This window comes from Panulirus ornatus, chromosome 48 (assembly GCF_036320965.1).
Source record: "Panulirus ornatus isolate Po-2019 chromosome 48, ASM3632096v1, whole genome shotgun sequence".
Classification (NCBI taxonomy): Eukaryota; Metazoa; Arthropoda; class Malacostraca; order Decapoda; family Palinuridae; genus Panulirus; species Panulirus ornatus.
The window spans coordinates 10,042,228-10,058,661 of record NC_092271.1 but is presented as its reverse complement, the minus strand read 5'-3'; the positions used below and the strand labels follow the sequence as shown (position 1 = coordinate 10,058,661).

Sequence of the window (16,434 nt, the reverse complement as noted above, 5' to 3'; positions counted from 1 at the left end):
GTGGCTCAAAGGAGGATACAGAGTGCAGAAGAGGTCCAGGGAGTACCTGGTCGTGGCCTCTGATGGTGTGGTACTGTGTTGGGTGTAGAGTTTCGCTTGGTGCGGCTGAGGGTGTCCTAGGCGGCCACCTTCTCTCTCATCGTAACCTGGCTGACTCTGTAGTCAAGAGATACGGACGGAGCATCATGTAAAGTAGGCAACGACAAGAATCACAGTATAAAAAGGGGAAGAACAAATCAGAGATGATCGGGAGGTGGAGCAGATGATAATGAGTAAAAGGAATGTAAGATTTTACCATCGACACCTCCAAGAGTTGGGTGAGAGCAGGTGTTGGTGTATCTCCATCTGTTTAGTATTTTTCTTGAGACTGAAAAGGCGGCAGACACTTACTGAAGGTGGAAGGAATCGGAGGAACATTTAGATAAAACTAAAGGGAATGTACTTAGGAAAGTTCAAAATAAGAGAGGAAATGTTTGAAGGAATTGTTAAAAGTAGGAGAAGGTATTTTGTATGTATATATTTTTTCTCTGTAAGATATAGAATTCACAGGAAATGTGGGATGGCAATAAGTAGCAAACAATATTAAGTCTTCGAGCACGACGGTACTTATCGTAGGTATGATGGCGTGACCTTTGACCTGACCCTGAGCATCGGCTCAAAGATCACGTCGTAGCTAAGGATTACACCGTCGTCCTCAAGGGTCGTTGCGTCGTGTTCCAGAGGTTAAGACTGGCTTGAGACGGTGTTGTGGGACTGACATTACCCCACGTATCAGGGCCCAGCTCATGTTTATTCCTTGCCATCTTATTGTGGACGTGAGTCATGTTCTGTTCACTGCTTGTTTAGGATATTAGAAGGGAAAATTTCACGTGCCACTTCTCTCTTTTAAGATTCTCTCTCGGCTTCAGCGTACATTATTTTTAGGCTGTCTTCCCAAACTTCCACTCCTCACGTCATGTTGCCATGTCATTGTCCCGTGTCCCCTCCCTGTTACCCCTAAGAACATCGAGGGGAGAAAATGAAGTGGAGGTTTACGAGGGTCTAAGTTCCAAAGCCGTGACGTCAAGAGCGTGTGTGTGATGTGGATTGATTCGTCGCGACAGATGAGCAAGGCAGTGTGGTGTTGCAAGTGTTCGTGGTGACCAGCTGGTGGGGAACAGCACCTGTTAACATGTGATGTTGTCCGAGACAACGTTGGGTGGGAATGGTGTTGTACAGCTTTGAGGAGTAGACGGATGGGAGTTTTACGTGGTGAATTTCCATAACTTAGTTTTGTTTAATATCTTAGGGCGTTAACTTTGTTCCCCCTTCCCACTTTTTTTTTTTCTCGTGCGATGAAGACCATTTGGGTCCTTGAGCCCACTTGGGCCCACCTGTCGCTCTACGCTTTATGCTTGCCTCCACCTACCCCCTGCTGTGTCCTTCACACACACACACACACACACACACACACACACACACACACACACACACACACACACACACACCATCTTAGGAACATTTTGTCCATGTATACTGTAGCAGTTAACCTTGGTGCATCACTTTTACTTTAAGACCACTTTAGAAATTATATTTAATTAAGGCCGGGATAATTAGTAGGTATGAGTGGCAGTGAGTATTGATTACAGCAGGTGGAACCATGCAGCGTGTGGCGCGCTAATTACTGCCAGAATTACGCCACTTGGTGGGATAGAAATGTCTTGAACACACCAGCACGCGCGACCACACGACCCGGGAGGTGGACGGTACTTCTGTGGACGGCAGACCCTTGCCTGGCCCCGTCGTTAAGAAGGGCCATACCGCCTTCCTGAAGGGTAAGACCGTCGTCGTGCTCCAGATCCTTCCCGTCGTGTCCAGGGGTTAGATAGTTGTGTTTACATACTGTCTCGCTCCCGGCTCGCACAGTCGTGCTAGAGAGCCGCACCGTCGTGGTCGAGAGCCGTACCGTGGCGTGCTCAAGGGCCGCACGTTGAGAGTGCTGGTGAAGCTACGAAAAGAAAAAATGTTAGAAGTGCGGGAGGGTTTGGACGTACCCCAAGCCAGCTGACCTACTATTTCTCCCTCACCAGTGCTGCCGTATGTGCGGCGGGGCCCCGGCCACCGCCCGCACCACTCCACGCCCATAAACTTGTTACCAACAAGGACTGTCTTGGCTCTCTCGTGGCCGCCCCACGAAATGGCGGGGCCCTAGAAATGTTTATGTAATGGATCGTTCTCCAGATAGTCGTTCCTCCAATACACATTAAGTATAGGAATTGATCAGTCGCGTGAATGTGTTTTAACAGTAGTATATATATATATATATATATATATATATATATATATATATATATATATATATATATATATATATATGATGAATCTGCTTATCAGTTATACGTAGGTAATATAGAACACAAAAAATTCACTTTCCGAACGCAAAAGACGATAGGAAATACAAAACAGGAATTAGAGTCTGTTATAAAACATGAAAAATATTTGACGTAACAAGACTCTATGGCAGACGTGAGGGGGTTGCGGGGTGGGGGGTTGGGGTTGGGGGACGTAATTATCTCATCAGGGAAACTCGTGGCAGAAGACACGACTACAGGGGGTCGTGAGACTGGGTGTAGCGTGGCGGACGTTACTGGTTGAGCCCACGTGAATAATTTGACCCACATTTGATGACTTATGTAAGAGTGGCTTAGATCTGGTCTCTATTTTTTCGTTGAGAATTTGTATTGTGACTCACTGATAATGTTTACACCAGTACTCGTGAATATATATATATATATATATATATATATATATATATATATATATATATATATATATATATATATTATTTTGTTTTATTATACTTTGTCGCTGTCTCCCGCGTTTGCGAGGTAGCGCAAGGAAACAGACAAAAGAAATGGCCCCCCCCCCCCCAGACACATGTATATACATACGTCCACACAAGCAAATATACATACCTACACAGCTTTCCATGGTTTACCCCAGACGCTTCACATGCCTTGATTCAATCCACTGACAGCACGTCAACCCCGGTATACCACATCGCTCCAATTCACTCTATTCCTTGCCCTCCTTTCACCCTCCTGCATGTTCAGGCCCCGATCACACAAAATCTTTTTCACTCCATCTTTCCACCTCCAATTTGGTCTCCCTCTTCTCCTCGTTCCCTCCACCTCCGACACATATATCCTCTTGGTCAGTCTTTCCTCACTCATTCTCTCCATGTGCCCAAACCACTTCAAAACACCCTCTTCTGCTCTCTCAACCACGCTCTTTTTATTTCCACACATCTCTCTTACCCTTACGTTACTCACTCGATCAAACCACCTCACACCACACATTGTCCTCAAACATCTCATTTCCAGCACATCCATCCTCCTGCGCACAACTCTATCCATAGCCCACGCCTCGCAACCATACAACATTGTTGGAACCACTATTCCTTCAAACATACTCATTTTTGCTTTCCGAGATAATGTTCTCGACTTCCACACATTCTTCAAGGCCCCCAGAATTTTCGCCCCCTCCCCCACCCTATGATCCACTTCCGCTTCCATGGTTCCATCCGCTGCCAGATCCACTCCCAGATATCTAAAACACTTCACTTCCTCCAGTTTTTCTCCATTCAAACTCACCTCCCAATTTACTTGACCCTCAACCCTACTGTACCTAATAACCTTGCTCTTATTCACATTTACTCTTAACTTTCTTCTTCCACACACTTTACCAAACTCAGTCACCAGCTTCTGCAGTTTCTCACATGAATCAGCCACCAGCGCTGTATCATCAGCGAACAACAACTGACTCACTTCCCAAGCTCTCTCATCCCCAACAGACTTCATACTTGCCCCTCTTTCCAAAACTCTTGCATTTACCTCCCTAACAACCCCATCCATAAACAAATTAAACAACCATGGAGACATCACACACCCCTGCCGCAAACCTACATTCATATATATATATATATATATATATATATATATATATATATATATATATATATATATATATATATATAACTTTCTAAAATGCGAAACAGAAGAAGGAGTCACGCGGGGAGTGCTCATCCTCCTCGAAGGCTCAGATTGGGGTGCCTAAATGTGTGTGGATGTAACCAAGATGTGAAAAAAGGAGAGATAGGTAGCATGTTTGAGGAAAGGAACCTGGATGTTTTGGCTCTGAGTGAAACGAAGCTCAAGGGTAAAGGGGAAGAGTGGTTTGGGAAGGTCTTGGGAGTAAAGTCAGGGGTTAGTGAGAAGACAAGAGCAAGGGAAGGAGTAGCAATACTCCTGAAACAGGAGTTGTGGGAGTATGTGATAGAATGTAAGAAAGTAAATTCTCGATTAATATGGGTAAAACTGAAAGTTGATGGAGAGAGATGGGTGATTATTGGTGCATATGCACCTGGGCATGAGAAGAAAGATCATGAGAGGCAAGTGTTTTGGGAGCAGCTGAATGAGTGTGTTAGTGGTTTTGATGCAGGGTGTTCAGTGTTGTAAATGGAAATGGTGAAGAGTTTGTAGATTTATGTGCTGAAAAAGGACTGATGATTGGGAATACCTGGTTTAAAAAGCGAGATATACATAAGTATACTTATGTAAGTAGGAGAGATGGCCAGAGAGCGTTATTGGATTACGTGTTAATTGACAGGCGCGCGAAAGAGAGACTTTTGGATGTTAATGTGCTGAGAGGTGCAACTGGAGGGATGTCTGATCATTATCTTGTGGAGGCTAAGGTGAAGATTTGTATGGGTTTTCAGAAGAGTGAATGTTGGGGTGAAGAGGGTGGTGCGAGTAAGTGAGCTTGGGAAGGAGACTTGTGTGAGGAAGTACCAGGAGAGACTGAGTACAGAATGGAAAAAGGTGAGAACAATGGAAGTAAGGGGAGTGGGGGAGGAATGGGATGTATTTAGGGAATCAGTGATGGATTGCGCAAAAGATGCTTGTGGCATGAGAAGAGTGGGAGATGGGTTGATTAGAAAGGGTAGTGAGTGGTGGGATGAAGAAGTAAGAGTATTAGTGAAAGAGAAGAGAGAGGCATTTGGACGATTTTTGCAGGGAAAAAATGCAATTGAGTGGGAGATGTATAAAAGAAAGAGACAGGAGGTCAAGAGAAAGGTGCAAGAGGTGAAAAAGAGGGCAAATGAGAGTTGGGGTGAGAGAGTATCATTAGATTTTAGGGAGGATAAAAAGATGTTCTGGAAGGAGGTAAATAAAGTGCGTAAGACAAGGGAGCAAATGGGAACTTCAGTGAAGGGCGCAAATGGGGAGGTGATAACAAGTAGTGGTGATGTGAGAAGGAGATGGAGTGAGTATTTTGAAGGTTTGTTGAATGTGTTTGATGATAGAGTGGCAGATATAGGGTGTTTTGGTCGAGGTGGTGTGCAAAGTGAGAGGGTTAGGGAAAATGATTTGGTAAACAGAGAAGAGGTAGTAAAAGCTTTGCGGAAGATGAAAGCCGGCAAGGCAGCAGGTTTGGATGGTATTGCAGTGGAATTTATTAAAAAAGGGGGTGACTGTATTGTTGACTGGTTGATAAGGTTATTTAATGTATGTATGACTCATGGTGAGGTGCCTGAGGATTGGCGGAATGCGTGCATAGTGCCATTGTACAAACTAAAGAGGATAAGAGTGAGTGCTCAAATTACAGAGGTATAAGTTTGTTGAGTTTTCCTGGTAAATTATATGGGAGGGTATTGATTGAGAGGGTAAAGGCATGTACAGAGCATTAGATTGGGGAAGAGCAGTGTGGTTTCAGAAGTGGTAGAGGATGTGTGGATCAGGTGTTTGCTTTGAAGAATGTATGTGAGAAATACTTAGAAAAGCAAATGGATTTGTATGTAGCATTTATGGATCTGGAGAAGGCATATGATAGAGTTGATAGAGATGCTCTGTGGAAGGTATTAAGAATATATGGTGTGGGAGGCAAGTTGTTAGAAGCAGTGAAAAGTTTTTATCGAGGATGTAAGGCATGTGTACGTGTAGGAAGAGAGGAAAGTGATTGGTTCTCAGTGAATGTAGGTTTGCGGCAGGGATGTGTGATGTCTCCATGGTTGTTTAATTTGTTTATGGATGGGGTTGTTAGGGAGGTGAATGCAAGAGTTTTGGAAAGAGGGGCAAGTATGAAGTCTGGTGGGGATGAGAGAGCTTGGGAAGTGAGTCAGTTGTTGTTCGCTGATGATACAGCGCTGGTGGCTGATTCATGTGTGAAACTGCAGAAGCTGGTGACTGAGTTTGGTAAAGTGTGTGAAAGAAGAAAGTTAAGAGTAAATGTGAATAAGAGCAAGGTTATTAGGTACAGTAGGGTTGAGGGTCAAGTCAGTTGGGAGGTGAGTTTGAATGGAGAAAAACTGGAGGAATTGAAGTGTTTTAGATATCTGGGAGTGGATCTGGCAGCGGATGGAACCATGGAAGCGGAAGTGGATCATAGGGTGGGGGAGGGGGCGAAAATTCTGGGAGCCTTGAAGAATGTGTGGAAGTCGAGAACATTATCTCGGAAAGCAAAAATGGGTATGTTTGAAGGAATAGTGGTTCCAACAATGTTGTATGGTTGCGAGGCGTGGGCAATGGATAGAGTGGTGCGCAGGAGGATGGATGTGCTGGAAATGAGATGTTTGAGGACAATGTGTGGTGTGAGGTGGTTTGATCGAGTAAGTAACGTAAGGGTAAGAGAGATGTGTGGAAATAAAAAGAGCGTGGTTGAGAGAGCAGAAGAGGGTGTTTTGAAATGGTTTGGGCACATGGAGAGAATGAGTGAGGAAAGATTGACCAAGAGGATATATGTGTCGGAGGTGGAGGGAACGAGGAGAAGATCGAGACCAAATTGGAGGTGGAAAGATGGAGTGAAGAAGATTTTGTGTGATCGGGGCCTGAACATGCAGGAGGGTGAAAGGAGGGCAAGGAATAGAGTGAACTGGATCGATGTGGTATACCGGGGTTGACGTGCTGTCGGTGGATTGAATCAGGGCATGTGAAGCGTCTGGGGTAAACCATGGAAAGCTGTGTTGGTATGTATATTTGCGTGTGTGGACGTATGTATATACATGTGTATGGGGGTGGGTTGGGCCATTTCTTTCGTCTGTTTCCTTGCGCTACCTCGCAAACGCGGGAGACAGCGACAAAGCAAAAAAAAAAGCAAAAAAAAAAAAAAAATATATATATATATATATATATATATATATATATATATATATATATATATATATATATATATATATATGTATATATATATCCCTGGGGATAGGGGATTAAGAATACTTCCCACGTATTCCCTGCGTGTCGTAGAAGGCGACTAAAAGGGGAGGGAGCGGGGGGGCTGGAAATCCTCCCCTCTCGTTTTTTTTTTTCCAAAAGAAGGAACAGAGAATTGGGCCAGGTGAGGGTATTCCCTCAAGGGCCCAGTCCTCTGTTCTTAATGCTACCTCGCTAACGCGGGAAATGGCGAATAGTTTAAAAGAAAAAGAATATATATATATATATATAATCCCTGGGGATAGGGTATTAAGAATACTTCCCACGTATTCCCTGCGTGTCGTAGAAGGCGACTAAAAGGGGAGGGAGCGGGGGGCTAGAAATCCTCCCCCCTTTTTTTTTTTTTTCCTAAAAAAGGAACAGAAAAGGGTGCCAGGTGAGCATATTCCCTCGAAGGCCTAGTCCTCTGTTCTAAACGCTACCTCGCTAGCGCGGGAAATGGCAAATAGTTTGAAAGAAAAAAGAAAGATATATATATATATATATATATATATATATATATATATATATATATATATATATATATATATATAAGAGTTTTGGAGAAAGGGGCAAGTATTCAGTCTGTTGTGGATGAGAGAGCTTGGGAAGTGAGTCAGTTGTTATTCGCTGATGATACATCGCTGGTGGCTGATTCGGGTAAGAAACTGCAGAAGGTGGTGACTGAGTTTGGTAAAGTGTGTGAAAGAAGAAAGCTGAGAGTAAATGTGAATAAGAGCAAGGTTATAAGGTACAGCAGGGTTGAGGGACAAGTCAGTTGGGAGGTAAGTTTGAATGGAAAAAAAACTGGAGGAAGTAAAGTGTTTTAGATATCTGGGAGTGGATTTGGCAGCGAATGGAACCATGGAAGCGGAAGTGAGTCACACAGTGGGGGAGGGGCGAAAGTTCTTGGAGCGTTGAAAAATGTGTGGAAGGCGAGAACATTATCTCGGAAATCAAAAATGGGAATGTTTGAAGGAATAGGGGTTCCAACAATGCTATATGGTTGCTAGTTGTGCGGAGGAGGGGGATGTGTTGGAAATGAGGTGTTTGAGGACAATATTTGGTGTGAGGTGGTTTAATCGAGTAAGTAATGAAAGGGTGAGAGAGATGTGTGGTAATAAAAACAGTGTGGTTGAGAGAGCAGAAGATGGTGTTTTGAAATGGGTTTGGTCGCATGGAGAGAATGAGTTAGGAAAGATCGACAGAGAGGATATATGTGTCAGAGGTGGAGGGAACGAGAAGTTGGAGACCAAATTGGAGGTGGAAAGATGGATTGAAAAAGATTTTGAGCGATCGGGGCCTGAACATGCAGGAGGGTGAAAGGCGTGCAAGGAATAGAGTGAATTGGATCGATGTGGTATACCGGGGTCGACATGCTGTCAATGGATTGAACCAGGGCGTGTGAAGCGTCTGGGGTAAACCATGGAAAATTTTGTGTGGCCTGGATGTGGAAAGGGAGCTGTAGTTTCGGTGCATTATACATGACAGCTAGAGGCTGAGTGTGAACGAATGTGGCCTTTGGTATCTTAACCTAGCGCTACCTCGCGCGCATGCGGGGAAAGGGGGTTGTCATTCCATGTGTGGAGGGGTTGCGACGGGAATGAATAAAGGCAAAAAGCATGAATTATGTACATGTGTATATATGTATATGTCTGTGTATGTATATATATATTTATATATAATTATATATATATATTTTTTTTTTTTTTTTTTTAATTTTCCAGGAGGAACAGAGGGGGGCCTGGTGAGGATATTCCACAAAGGCCCAGTCCTCTGTTCTTAACGCTACCTCGCTAATGCGGGAAATGGCGAAGTTTGAAAGAAAGAAAAGAAAATATATATATATATATATATATATATATATATATATATATATATATATATATATATATATATATATATATATATATATATTGAAATGTATAGGTATGTATATGTGCGTGTGTGGACGTGTATGTATATACATGTGTATGTGGGTGGGTTGGGCCATTCTTTCGTCTGTTTCCTCGCGCTACCTCGCTAACGTGGGAGACAGCTACAGAGTATAATAGATATGATAAATGAATATATATATCCCTATGACCTGTGCATATAAACACGTTTTTTTATACGTATGTACGTATGTATATGTGTATGATATGGCAGAGCGCGCTTAAACACACGCTGGAACTAGATATTTCGTCAGGGTTATATAATTGGATTGAGTTTGTTCGTTTCGTTAGGTTTAGCGACTGGCGAGGGGCCAAGGAGTATTTCGTCTGGGTGTATCGTAAAAGTTGTATTCAGGCGGTGCAGGCAGGAAATAGACCGTCTCCTTTGCCATCCGTGATGCTTTACAGTGAGACTTGCAGGCCAGGATGGCCAGCTTTTCGTTAGGATCGATATCACAGAACTTGTGACCTGAAAAGGAAGTAGGGATCATTCCTTAGCTGCCTTCCTGTAGATTGTATGTATCATGAGTTTAAGTATTGTAGGTTGTTAGACGGGGTTAGTAACTTGTAAGTGTTTGTGAAGTATAACTATTACTCCTTTTCGCAGGAACATATAGGGATGACAATTTGTCTGGCTATTTGTCCGATGTTTTGTACATAGTTTGGCGTTATATACACGTGCGCAATCGTGGGTATGTATTATAGCCACATTCTCCACTTGCTACACCATTACTGGACAGTGGTTGCATTACCGTAGTAAAGATATGGAATATTCTTGCTCGTGAGATAACATATCAGTATGATATGTATAACTTGTGGAGAGATTTGTTTCTTACCTGATTTTGAACATCTTGCTGCGGCATTACATGTTTGAATGAGAGAAGCTTGAGGTATGGTGTCTGTCTTGGTATAGGGAAGGTTGCCTTCAGCGCTTCGTCACTGCAGGTAATTTTATATTTGACAGTAGCTATGCTGTGTGTGGTTCTCTGGTTTAGTATGTGCAGAAATTTAGAGATATGTTATTTGAAAAGTGTGAGGGGGTAACTTAATAAGTGGTTAGAGTATCATGTAGATTATCCTCGGCAGTGTAGGATCCAGTTTGTAGGATCAGACCCTGAGGTTGACGTTGGCAGTTAGGGCAGGGTGGGGCGTAGTTGTATATTTATCCTAGTGATGATGTGTGTGGTGGAGGGCCGGTGGTAATGTGAGGTATGGTGATAGGGAGGGTGGGTGAAAGTGGAGGTGATGGGGTGTGGGGGCATTATGGTGGTAGGTCAGGGGGAGGGACGGAGAAGGTGATGGGTTGTGGGATTAGATTTGAGTGGTGGGCTAGGAGGAGAGAGGGTGAAGATGATTGAGTGGGGGGACATTATGGTGATGGGCTATGAGGGTGGAAGGGGAAAGTTGACAGAGTGGTGGAGCTTTATGGTGATGGGACTGGGGAGAGGGAGGGTGAAGTTGATGGGATGTGTGATGGAGGGTAGGGGGGATGGGGGGTTATGGGTGGTGTAGAGGGATGCAGCTGCGGGTGAAAGTAGCCAGGCTAGGTATTTGTCTCTTGACCTGGTGGTTGTGGTAGCAACAACTTGTTCTTTTATCTTTAGAACTGACGTAGCAACAGTAGTAGCAGTGGTTGCAGTAGTACTAGAAGGAAATGCAATTTTATGTTCATTGGTACGTTTACGCATTGTAACTGTATTGTTCAAGATTCTTCCCCTTCTTATGACCGTCATATGTATAACTGGTGTATCAGGTCAGTGTGGTAATGCTGTAATCTTTGGTGTTACTGAGTGTACCAGTGATTCACCCTCAGGACCAAAGATAGGAGTGGCTTGGGGGTTGGGGTGACGCTGGCTCTGGTTGAGCATCTCCCACCGCTCTTATCTCTAATGATATCTGTATCTACTGAATGTTCTGAGTCACCGTCCACAAGCCAATCAGGAGAGTCATTGTTTGATGTACACCACTTGGAAGTTATCAGCTTCCCTTTGTTCGAGGGGCACCAGTATCTGGTCATGACGGTTGGTGCACTTGTCGTAGTAGTTGTTGTTGTTAGTCCAGAGCTTGAGTACCACCTAGTGGTGGCCACTGGTATGTCTGATTGCCTCCCCCTCCATTCCCTTCTTGTATCTCCCAAACTTATTGACTACTCTGATGCTCCTTCGCTTATCCACCGGTTTTCTTTGCCCCTCCGCCTCTGACATTGATGACGTGCATGTTGTCTGAGAATTATCTGTAACACCTGAAGAAGGTGATAATGATGTTCATTTGGTGAGTGCAAGCTTGCCGTCGACGGCCTTAATGATCCCGGCAGTTGATAGGCATAAAGCCCAAGCAACCGACTCTGATATTCTTGATGTGAAGTACTTCACTGATGCTGTGCAAAAGAAAGAGAATGAGAGGAACGTCTCCATAGGTAGTGTGTTGATAGTGAGGTGGATGTAATGTGCGATATGTGTAGAAACTACAGTGGAGCTGGAGGAGGAATGAGGAAACATACAGGCTAGGAAATCACCTGTCTGTCGGTCGTCATGTCAAGGCTTTTTGCATGCCTGCTGTGGTTGCTTGAGAGAGAGAGAGAGAGAGAGAGAGAGAGAGAGAGAGAGAGAGAGAGAGAGAGAGAGAGAGAGAGAGCAGGTGGGGCTATCTTGGATTAGGTTATAGGAGAGTGCATGTGATGTGATAGAGAGTAATGTGGCCACTGCTTCTACAAGGGTCGGGGTATGTGGCTGTGGTACTGTAGTGGTGGTGGAAGAGGAATAGGTCAAGTTGGCAGTAAGTAGAATATATGAGCGTATGGTGTGAGGATATCCGTGTGCAGGGGAAGGAGGACACATGTGGTGTGAATCCCCCGCGGTGCTCAGCCTCTAACCTCCCTACCTCCCCCTCTCCCCGTTCCCTCCCTCTCCATTTTCTCGCGCCCTCTCTCTCTCTGTCTCTCTCTCAACTCCGGGTAGATGGCCAGCTCTTGAATTTTGAGGATATTTTGTGACCGTTTTTGCGTACCATTAGGTCGACGTCAGTAAAGCATGATGTAGTTTGGATTATGGGGTTTTGCTCGAGTTAGGTAGAGGACCGGTAGTGTGATGTAGTGGTGGTAGATGGTGTGGTGAAATGGTGTGTGTGGAGAGGTGTGGCAGTAGCGCTAGGGGTCTGGTGGTGCCTCGTGCCCAGTGCCACAGCGGACGGGGTCCCGTGCCCACCTCTCGCCACCCGTTCTGCTGCCAGTGCTCCCTTTTCTGCTGCCTCCGTCTGCTGCAGCCACTTATTTGGTGGAGCCGAGTGTGGGCTCGTTTATTGTGGCCTAGTGTTGTACAGTGCGGAACTAGACCTTGAGCTGGGCCAGTAGTAAAGCAGCGAAATAGCTAGTGGGGCCATAGCATGGCAGGGACGCCATGCTGACCCGCCCGCCACCCGTCAAGCAGCGAACCTTAGCGGCCCCCGCCCACGGTGTGTCGTAGCTAGTGGTGACGTGTGACCCATCGGCCAGGCCCGCCCCTCGCTCCCGTCCCAATCATCAGTGACACTGATCAGTCATGCCGTGCAGTTGTTTCGGTAAGAAAGACAAAAAAGGGGAAGAGGTAGCAGAGAAGTACCGTCCACGGGACTCTAAATCTCGTGAACGCGAGTCTCCGCCGCCTCCTGCCCCGGCTCCGGCCCCGGAGCCCGCCACTCCGCCACCCGCGCCCGTGACGCCCACCCCTAGTGGAGACTCGCGCCTCCGGCCGGAGGACGACCCGGATAAAGCCAATCGTCGACGAGATGTGGTTGCATCCTTCTACAGTGACCAGTGCGAACTTATAGGCTTCAAGGCGACTGGATCTAGGCCTCCGTCAACGCACGTCGGCAGCGGTCAGGATGGCCCCGCCGCCACCTCCTCCCCAGCTGCGTCTTCTCCGGGCTCCACGCGTTCTGGGGCCTCATGCCGAGCAGATTTGGCGGAAAAACGACGCGAATTCTTCAAAGAACTGGCGGTCGAAGATGACGACTCGTCACGTTCCGGTTCGCGGCCCACCTCACGTATGACAGATCCAGGGTTTCAGACAACACCACGGAACTCCCACTACCAGGAGCATCACTATTCCCTGCCACACCAGTCCAAAACAATCTCGCGGACCTTCAAATACTCTCTTCCATTCACTTCCGTACGCTCTTCAAACAATGCAGCAGCCACTGTGTCTGAAGAGACGCAACCGTTGTTAGAACCCTCTCTTGAGCACGCAGCAGAAGGTGATGATGAACCGGAGAAGAAGCCCACCAATCATATTCCACAAGAATCTACAGATGAACCAGATCATTCAGGGAAACCTTCGGTAGTTAAGAGTTGTGACCTACCCGTAACAGAGCCTTCCCGAGACAGCCAGCGGCAGGTCGTCGACCACCTTGTCGTGGGTAGCTCAGCTTTACATCAGAACCAGCCTACCCAAGAAACTACACAACAGTCTTTACTGGAGCGTTCCTTGGAAAGTGAACAGTTGATAGACCTGTCCGTATCGAAGAGTCCTGAGAAGAATGTAGACTATTTAGACATATCTGTTTGTGAGAGTCTAGAGAAGAGTGTAGAACCTGTAGATAAAGCTGTGTTCGAGAGTTCAGAGAAGCATGTGGAACCAGTGACTGAGAGTTCAGAGACTTGTGTGAAATCTGTGTCCGAAAGTTCAGAATCTCGCGTTGAACTTGAAAACAAGACTGTAGAGAAGCGTGAGGAATTTGTGTTCGAACGTCCAGAAAAGCGTATTGATGAACATCTCTCTGATAGTACACCGCTGATTGAAGACTCGTCAGCTTCTGAGAGTACAACTGTGTTTAAAGGCACAGTTGCTCCAGAGAGAGTGGAAACCCTTGTAGATGTGCCAGCATCAGAACACCCTGCACAACTGCGTGTAGAGCAACAATACGTTCAACAAACGTCTGTACAGTCCGACGACGAACGCGCCGCTGAGGGTTCATGTATACTCATAAACGAAGCTTTTTCGGTACAAGTTCGAGAACCATCCGAAATGATTTTCCATGAAAGGAATGAGCTCATTAGTGACGACTCCGCCCATGAAACCTCTCAGTCACCTGAACACGAGTTTTGCCAAGAAATTTCCTATGCATATGAGGATGAAACGTCACAAAGAATTCACCAGTTGCCGTTAGACAGTATCCAAGAGACTTCCCGCATTTACACAGATGAAGTTCATCAGGAAGTTGCTGAAGAGAGTATAGTCCAGCCTGTTCTTCTTGAAAATTCGCAAGAGAACACTTATGTTTTGGGAATTGCCCAGGAACACAGGCCTCCAACCGTCCAAGGTGCAGTACAACCCGCAGCAGAAGAAACTACATTGAATAGTCATTGTGAATTGCTGCATCATTCTTTACCGCCAACTTTTGACTCGTGTTTCTTAACGTCTGCTGAAGAACCGGAAGAGCTTCTCACGGAACAGTCGTTGCATCAGTCGGTATCCCAGCGCTCAGAAAATCCGGCGTCAAACGAATGGTCACATCTCTCCGAAGTATCATCCCATCAACCTAAGGAAGTTAAATCGACAGTAGAGATTGTGGACTGTATTCCCAAGGTACCGCAAGTTGAGGCTGTACATACTCCTTCAACCCTTCCTCCCCAGGAAACATCTGATGCCCCAGCACCCTTGTCCATGACACTGGCAACCCGACACGACGAAGACGAAACGCTACCGCCCGCTCCACCCACCCCACCGGTGGATGACGAACCTTTACCTCCACCGCCACCCACTCCACCTGCGGAAGACAAGCCTTTACCACCTGCGCCTCCCACCCCACCCGCAGATGACGAGCCTCTACCACCCGCACCACCCACCCCGCCCATCTCCTCCGAACCTCGTCTGCCTCCCGCGACCTGCAGCTTGGACCATGTCTCGTCGTCGTCTGTACTGGAAGACGATGGTTTGGGATCTGAGATCGACGATGCGCTAAGCTCCCTGGAATGCCTCAGCGAAGAAGGTAACAGCAACGAGCGTGCCGCCGCCTCCTCGTAGTGGCGGATCGAGTTGGGACAGCTGTTCTCCGCCCAAGGGTGTGTCATACCACAGCCATCACACCACCACACACCATTTGCCTTAACCTGTCAGTAAAACTCTGTGAGACCCTTTTGTGGGTGCTCTCCTGTGCCTCCAGGCATCAGTCATCATCATTTGGTGCTGTGCTACCTACGTGTATACGCTCTACTGGCAAAATAAACTTATTTAGCTATAGCCTGGTGTTTTGTTGCCCCGCCCACTTTACACCGTAGCTTCTGTCAGGGTGCTGTAGCAGCAGCAGCCTGACGCATGTGCTGTAGTGGTGGGTTAAGGTTGTCAAGCCAACAAGTTTGTCTGTCATACACTAGGTCCCTCCAGTCAGGTAAATGATGATATTAGGGCCGCTCACTCACCAGTAATACGCTTTTGCTAGTTTGTCTTGTTGGTAACCAACACTGGCTGTACCACAGCAGCACTACCATTACCACCCACGAGTACACTGCCACGAATTTGTGTGACCTAATATAGCATAGTCACTATTAGCAGTAGTGTAACATAGCAAAGATGCATTTTAAATGGTGATACTAATTCATGGCTTTTAAATGACATTTTCTTTTATCTACTTTTGCTGCAGATTGCGGTGAATTTCGGACTGTTCATGTCCTGTTGAGAGAAGGCAAACTAATCATGACTAATTTTTAACGATGAACTTTAGTGCTGATTCACAGTGATTCAGTAAACTCTATGTTGAAATATGTGACGCCGTACGTGATACCTTATCGGTTAACACACAGCAGAAGAGCACGTGGTTTGTGTCACGCTTCTGAGCACAGGCTCTCAAGAAATCCCTCCCACCACCTCCTTAGTAGGGTTGGTTGGACGGTGACACGCTAACAAGATGTTGCCTTAACACTCTCATGATGGAAGCAACATAGGCCGTGATCTGAGGGTGATTTCGCCTCATTATTTTTCATGGCCTTATTTAATAATCTCACAGAGAGTCTTTGTGGTAGTAACATGAGTGTTGTGCATTATTATTATTATTTTTATTATTATTATTATTATTATTATTATTATATTATATTTTTTTTATTATACTTTGTCGCTGTCTCCCGCGTTTGCGAGGTAGCGCAAGGAAACAGACGAAAGAAATGGCCCAACCCCCCCATACACATGTATATACATACGTCCACACGCAAATATACATACCTACATAGCTTTCCATGGTTTACCCCAGACGCTTCACATGCCTTGATTCAATCCACTGCCAGCACGTCAACCCCGGTATACCAC

General features: G+C 45.8%; 1 protein-coding gene across 7 annotated transcripts in view; it reads left to right on the top strand.

Moving 5' to 3' along the window:
• capt (adenylyl cyclase-associated protein 1) overlaps positions 1–16,434 on the top strand; it is a 424,491-nt gene that overhangs the window by 58,651 nt on the left and 349,406 nt on the right. The window contains exon 1 of one of the 7 annotated variants that reach the window (XM_071690534.1): positions 1,221–1,251. The exons of 5 other annotated variants lie outside the window; for them this stretch is intronic. In XM_071690534.1, the coding sequence (XP_071546635.1) occupies positions 1,236–1,251 (16 nt within the window). In that variant the 5' untranslated portion in view covers positions 1,221–1,235. Of the gene's footprint in view, positions 1–1,220; positions 1,252–15,435; positions 15,524–16,434 lie in introns of those variants that run through there. One more of the 7 variants, XM_071690533.1, reaches the window with a different exon arrangement.